Source organism: Salmo salar, chromosome 16 (genome assembly GCF_965601325.2).
Source record: "Salmo salar chromosome 16, fSalSal1, whole genome shotgun sequence".
In the NCBI taxonomy this organism is placed as follows: domain Eukaryota; kingdom Metazoa; phylum Chordata; class Actinopteri; order Salmoniformes; family Salmonidae; genus Salmo; species Salmo salar.
Window position 1 is genome coordinate 5,405,618 of NC_138306.1, and position 7,337 is coordinate 5,412,954.

The 7,337-nt window shown below is 40.5% G+C and overlaps 1 protein-coding gene across 1 annotated transcript; it reads right to left on the minus strand.

Annotated features, from left to right (window-relative positions):
- Positions 1-386: 386 nt before the first annotated feature.
- Positions 387-6,576, minus strand: LOC106573071 (lamina-associated polypeptide 2, isoforms beta/gamma). Its single transcript, XM_014147740.3, has 6 exons — positions 5,977-6,576; positions 4,094-4,211; positions 3,663-3,833; positions 3,285-3,397; positions 2,997-3,100; positions 387-2,794 (listed from the first exon to the last, which is right to left on the minus strand). The coding sequence occupies exons 1-6, from the start codon at positions 6,205-6,207 to the stop codon at positions 2,401-2,403; spliced, it is 1,131 nt and encodes a 376-aa protein (XP_014003215.3). The 5' UTR covers positions 6,208-6,576; the 3' UTR covers positions 387-2,400.
- Positions 6,577-7,337: the final 761 nt, after the last annotated feature.

Here is a 7,337-nt window from a genome sequence, read left to right on the forward strand (position 1 = left end):
ACTAGATGGCTTGTTCAAAGTCTAAGTTAAGGGCGAGTGTGACATCCCTTTGGCATACTCTTCTGTCACCTTTCATTTGGATGCTTATCTCACTATGCATGCATGTTTTCAGATTCTGTTGAAATGTTCTCAAACGAGCATTCAGAGATGTTTTTATGCATGTGACCAACTGGGTTCGACTGTGGGTGTCTGCACAGTGCGCACCACAAGACTGTTAACCAGCTGAACTAAATCCTAGGCATTACCTCAGAGAGCCAACACAAGTCTTCATGTTGAGAGAAGGATTCTAATAATCATCATCAACAGATATCTTCAGTACAGTAGCTGTCTTCATTTCTCAGATGACCAAGAGTATGGAATCTCCTCATAAAAGAAAACCACAGGGAGAGAATTGACTAACCACATTTATTTAATGATATTATCTATTAGAAATAAAAACAGATAAAAAACCTTAACCCCACAATATACTTTCATCCTTGCTTGGGAAGCTAGCTGCCTGATCAAAGTCAAAAACATTTAATCTTTAATATATTCACTTGTGTAACAAGTAAACAAAGAGGTTCAGATTTAGGATAGCACTTTCACCTATGGTACTTTATTTCTCTACAATAAAATAATAAAAAAGTTCACAATTCACATTAGAAAAATACGGAAATAAATAAATAACCGTTTTTTTTTTTTTTTTTTAAACAGTGTGGATGAACATGTCAACTTCTTGACAAATGAAAGTCAGTAACTGGTCAACATAAGTGGCTATCACTTTTACCATTAGTCTCCTCAGGTAATTATTGTCCCCATTAGTATTACCTCTGCTATCAAGATGAATTATACAAGAGGCAAACTCTGAGTTTTTGACTCATTAAAATTAGAATAGGATCATGAGCAATTTACTTGCTCTTGCAAAAATATAATTCTTCCAAGATCCATAGCAGTATGTATGCAACCATTAGGAAGGGTTGTGTGGATGCACTAAATATAAAGACAGCCAGTCCTAGGTCGTGTTCATTCGGCACCACATGGGGAAAAAAACACAGAATCAGGGAATATTTGTCCAATAAGGACTACCCATTTGTGTTTTCCTGTTTCAAAACCTTTTGCTATGGTGTACATGCCCTTTAGATAGGACTGAAGGATCTTGAATCTTCAGAGCAACAAAGCACTAAAGATGAAACACAAATGCACACAAAGCTATACTGGGATTTGGTCATCACACTTCAACTCTGGTACTATGATGAGCCATTCAACTACCAGACCACTTACTGCTAGACTGGTCCCAAATCTGCTTTTGCTGTCCAGCCAACTCCTCCTGAAAATGACCAAGAGAGTTGGCAAGATAGCACAAACAGATCTGGGACCAGGCTTACTTGCTGCAGTTCATCTCCCCAACAGCTTTTCAATGTACTGAGGGCTCTACACGAGCAGTTTAAAGACAACTAATAGTTTTAGCAATCAAACTCATAGTTTATAGCATGAAAAAGGGCTTCTCCTCATTCAGTGACAAAACCTTATTTAACACTATTGGACAGTATTATGACTCCTCGCAGCAGTGATCCAATTAACTTAGAGCAAATTAGAATAGACCTGAGCACCATTCAATTCATAGTTTAAAAACATTATTCTACATATCTCTATTATTAATACTACACTGTATATTCAAAATAAATACAGAAATACTTGTAAATAATTGTAGATATTTCCGTAATTAGTAGCAGGGTTGGGTTCAGTTCCATTTCAATTCAGGAAGTACACTCCAATTCTCATTCTCTCCAAAGCTTTTTATGAGGAACCTTTGGAATTTGAATTTTGTTTACTTTCTGAATTGACTGGAATTTAAATGGAATTGACCTCAACCCTGGCACTATGCATGTTCTAACAGTGTGCATGGCACAACAGACACCCCAAAAACTACAACCATGTCCTTCAAAAACTACAACCATGCATGTGACCTGTCCTCACCATATCACATGGGAGTTCTATCTACACACATAAGTGAAAAATACATACAAAGAATAGACAAAATGCACTTCACACTATGATTAAAAACAACTTAATAAAAACGAGTCTATTCAGACTGTCATGACAAGTGTTGGTTTGTTTTCCAGGAAGCTGGTGTTGGTTAGGTTGAATGCCCCTCCTTTCTCTCCTTAGCGGGGGCGAGGAGAAGTGAACAAGGAGGGGACAGGGTGAGACAGCCTACCAGCCCAGATTAAATGTCAGTCATCGGCAACCATGTATAAATAGATGAAGATGGGGTTGGTGACCAGATTGGGGGGGGGGAATGGCAAAACAGGGCATGGCCAGGTCTCTTGACCAAGAGGTCTTTTGACCTCAACTGGACAGCCTGGTAAAATAGTGGAATAAATGATAATAAAAGAGAGCAGGGTGGAGTAGGTGCATTACTTACTTGCCTCCACCCTCAGCTCCTGCCCTTTGTCTGCTGCTGGCCCCGATGCCCAGCGGCACAATCACATTATCGACCACGGCATCTACCACCTTATCAACCGTGCTACACAGGTGACCCTTGGCGTCGTTTATCAAACCCTTGATGGACTGGACTTGATCTGCATCAAGGTGCTGGATGACGAAGTAGATGGAACCGGCTACAGTGATGAGCACCATGAGCTTTAATAGGACAGAGAGGAATCCTGGCCTGGCCGGTTCTGAGCCCAGGGAGCTGCACACAGAGTGAGACTCTGTGTAGATGGAGCGCTCCAGGAGAGACTTGTTCAGCCAATAGTTGCTGGGTTTCACCGGTCGGCCAGCCGCACCACGGATCGATCTCCTGCAGGTGGCGCTGCGGAGAGAGGAGGATTAGAGGATGATGTGACAAAGTAATTTCTGACAAGTCATGTTTAACAACTGCTGTAAAGATTTTACTGGTAAGTGCCCCTGTGTTCTTGGAGCCATACACATAAAAAAAGATCAGGAGATCTGTCTTAGTTTTACCAAAAGTGATAGGTTCCACATACTAGTGATAGGGCCTAAAAAGGTCTTACCTGATGCCTATGGGTGAAAGGATCTCATTAGCGAGAATCTCCTCAACATTCTTCCCCGTCTTCTTAGGGGTCTGGTCACCAGTTGCTAGACTCTCATCCGCCACCTGTGAACATTGACAATGACAACAGATGATTGAGAGGTTGAGGTTTATGGGTGCAAGATAAGATTATTTACATATGTGCTGAACTGTCTTGCTGGTGAAGACGAACGCTGTTTTAATGTGAGAGCTCTGGTGAGTGTGATTTTGCATTGTATTTATTTAAATAAACTTGAACTTAAAGGCTTACCTTGTTGCTCCGTCTGCTGCTGGTCCTGATGGTGACAGGAGTCTTCCCTCTGCTCATCACAGGCTTCTCCACAACAGGAGCTGGCTCTGGTTCAGGAGCAGCAGTAATCTCATCTGACAAGAGGCAAAGCCAACACAAGTCAGCGAGAATCAAGGCATCTAAACTGACAGTCAAATATCAAAGTAAAAAGGATCCATTTCAATTCTGAAATTCCAATTTCCTCATTGCTTTTCAGTTTAGGCCTACTTCCTGAAAAGAAATTGAAACCAACCCTGAATTAAATCAAATCAAAATGTATTAGTCACACGCCCCGAATAAGTGTGCTGCTTAATGAATGGTGCATGTTCTTGTGCAGTTGTAACTAATATCTCATCTCACCTTCCTCCTTGTCACTGTACTGGTCAGAGAGTGTGTTGCCGTTCTGGTTGCCGTCTGCCTTGACTGCTGCAGCGGTAACTGTGGCAGTCTCGGATAGGCTAGGGGTAGCCTCAGCGGCAGGTGTATCCAGTAGCTTCTGAAGCTTCTTCTCAAAAAGAATGCGAGTGCAGCCTGAAGACAAGGGGAAACAAGTCAGAAGTGAAGGGGGTTACATTTAGTCAAGGATCTCTCACTGACTGTTTGAGTCTGTTGGTGCATCTCAATAGTCTAAAGTGGCTTCCTCTCCTTGTCTCATTTCCATCATCTGCACAGATATACAAGAACTGAAGAGGTGAAAGCTTATCTTCTCAGATCAATGCAGATGAAGTGGCGGAGCAAGGAAAGGAAGCCATTTTAAGACACACCCTGAGTAAAACAGAAGGAAGACTCACCAACTATGGGTCCAACATTGACTCCATGCTTCAACAGCTCATCTTTTAAGCCTGCATCTGTAAGGTCTGTCACTTCCACTTCTTCTGACCGAGGCTTGTCAGTCTTCCTGGTGGCTTTCTGTGGATGGATGGATTATGGGTGTCAATTCATAGACCTGGGTAAAAAGCTTATCTAGAGACCGAAGTTTAGCCTATCTCTGTTTTAACTAAGACTATCTAGAAAGAACACAGACATTAGAGAACCAGTAAGTAAAGCCCTATTCAGATGGGATTAGTTTTACTGGGGGAGGTCGGGTAATGTAATGATGTGCACGAGCACAAAACACCACATCTGTAATTTTAGTCGTTGTTACATGGCAGGTGAGTAATAATTCCAGCCAGAATAACCTAGTGTTTTTTGGCAAAGTCCAAGGTCCTCTGAAAATACTAGTCCCGTTGCGAATCGACATCCCTGTTTTATGAGAGAAATGTCTGTGTTTGACAGGTGTTGCTCACAGTTTGAGCAAGAAAACAATAACTGATTCGATAAATCAAAAGAAGTGCTGCCTATAGGCTATATATGAATGGCCTACATGCATCAACTTTCACAGTGAATGCTTTTGTTTATGTTTCGTGCGTATGAATTGAATATTGCCAAATGAATCAGTAAAAAAATATGGTGCTTGTTTAATGCAACCCTTGCTGTTAATACATCGCAAAGCAGCTGATCTAAACATTTGGAAATTATAAGTTAACTTTCTCATCCATAGCCTTAACAAACATCTCAAATGCACTGTTTAGCTCACATCCAAACGTACTGCGGATCGATTATTATGACACTATACCAAAGATGGTTTGGTATGGTTTAGAAACAAAGCTCGAGTTATCAGTGTGGCACAATCAGCTGGACATGTTGAAATATCTTCATGCCTAGAATAAATCCCTGTAGCCTTCCATTATAACTGTCAATTTATATATATTAATAAAAGTAAGAATTCCAGGGGACATTTTGGAAAAAAACGAATCCCGCCCGAAAGGTCCTCTGGAATAAAAGACATTCTGGAGTAATAATTACATAATAACCAACGTTCTCTAGTAATACTAGTCCCATGTGAATATGGTTTAAGAGGCTTCTATGGGAATGGTGTCCCCCCCGCGGGATGGTTGAGCTAACGTAGGCTAATGTGGTTAGCATGAGGTTGTAAGTAACAAAAAAAATCCCAGGACACAGACATATCTGATATGGGCAGAATGCTTAAATTCTTGTTAATCTAACTGCACTGTCCATTACAGTGATATAATACCATGCTATTGTTTGAGGAGAGTGCAGAATTATGAACTTGTAAATGTATTAATAAACCAATTAGGCACATTTAGGCAGTCTTGATACAACATTTTGAACAGATATGCAATGGGTCATTGGATCAGTCTAACACTTTGCACATACACTGCTGCCATCTAGTGCCCAAAATCTAAATTGCGCCTGGGCTGGAATAATACATTATGGCCTTTCTCTTGCATTTCAAAGATGATCTAATGTGTTATATTCTCCTACATTAATTTCTCATTTCCACAAACTTCAAAGTGTTTCCTTTCTAATGGTATCAAGAATATGCATATCCTTGATTCAGGTCCTGAGCTACAGGCAGTTAGATTTGGGTATGTCATTTTAGGCAAAAATTGAAAAAAAGGGTCAGATCCTTAAGACATTTTAAGAGGGAAAGAAACAAGAAGGGGATATTTAAATGAATAACATTAACGTTACATGGAAAGGTTGCTCTCAGTCAGATTAATGGGCTAATGGAAAGGCAACAATCATTTAACACAGGTACCTAGTAATTTCATGCATTACAAAATCAATTCATAGCACTGTAATGACCAATAATAACATATTCATAACTTACTCTTCCAGAAAGACTCTTGTTGGAGACTATAGGGGTAGGTAGTTCTTCATCACTGGAGAACATGTCTGTAAGTGGACTTTTCTGGTTCAGAACGGTCAAGTTCTTCAAGTACAATTGAACATATACATTTTTCTTCTGCTCAGAGATGGGAAGCGGCACATTGTTGGCCGTGAGCTCACTTTTGAGTTTATCCTTCGTGAGAACTGACGGATTTTCGAGAAATTCCGCCATGCCCGTTTCCTAGGTAATGCTTAAATTGAGCCGTTAGCAAGCTCGGTCGTAACAACAAGAAAACGTGCAGAGTTGGAAGTGTCGGTAAACGAAAAGACTGGTGCCCAGCAACGATTATTCAAGCTATCATGAGCTAGCTATCCGGTTCAACTTTACGTACTTATTTTTTTTATCTTAGAAATATTCACTCTCCATCGCGTGTCTCGGCTGAAAGTGTTTTGTTAAAATACAGCTGCACTGTGATGGTATATTGAAACTGAACAAGTAAATACAGATTGAAATTATTTTAAAGAACGGTATTAGCTAAAAACCCAGACCCTTTTTTTTTGCTGTCTGTCCGCGGCATAGTACGCGGTCGTGTATCAGGCAACAAAGAGGAGAGGTATTGGAAGTTAGACCTCAAGAAACTAGATGGTGATTGGTCAGTCTTGAAAAAAAAAACGCAACCCGCCACAAAGAAAGAGCCCTGTGGAGGTTGCTACATTAGTAGACGTAATCGGCAGTCAAAATATATTAATGTTGAATTCTGCCCGGAATTTCTGGATTTCTGCCCAGATGGATATTGGCATAGTTAAAAGTTCTTTATAATTACATTTCCAATGTACATTTTCAATTTCATAACATTGATGAAACTGCCATCTGAAGATGGCAGTGTTATCCACCATATGGTTGCCTGTAAGTATTCGTGGAGCGCAGGCCATTAAGCGCTTCACATTTCACCGACCATAAGCGACAAAGGAAAGCTGTTACTATAAACAGTGTTACATTAAACATTTCAAACATTGTTTGACACAGGCGTACATTGGAATATTATTAACATTATGTACAAGCTGGTCAGATCGTTCTGAAGGATACATTATAAATAAAGTTAAGAGGTCACTAAGGTTCTTTCAGACATGATCTCGCACGGGAATGTCCATGACCAATTTGATCTGCTGGCTGCTGCATTTCCAGGCAGAATGTATGCATACATTTCTTTAGAGAGAGAGAGAGAGAGAGAGAGAGATTGAGCAAGAGAGAGAGAGAGAGCGAGGAGGGGGGGGGGTCATAAAAATATATTTCTGACCACTGTCTGGCTGGTCCTTGGAGCATAACAGGCTTTTAAACTCTGTGGTGGTGAGGGCCCTATA

Excerpts from the sequence above, each read along its gene's own strand:
- LOC106573071 (XM_014147740.3), bottom strand. The coding sequence starts at position 6,207 with ATGGCGGAATTTCTCGAAAATCCGTCAGTTCTCACGAAGGATAAACTC. Across the intron at positions 3,834-4,093 it reads CAATGTTGGACCCATAGTTG|GCTGCACTCGCATTCTTTTT; the intron begins GTGAGTCTTCCT and ends CCTTGTCTTCAG. Across the intron at positions 2,795-2,996 it reads CTTTCACCCATAGGCATCAG|CGCCACCTGCAGGAGATCGA; the intron begins GTAAGACCTTTT and ends CTCTCTCCGCAG.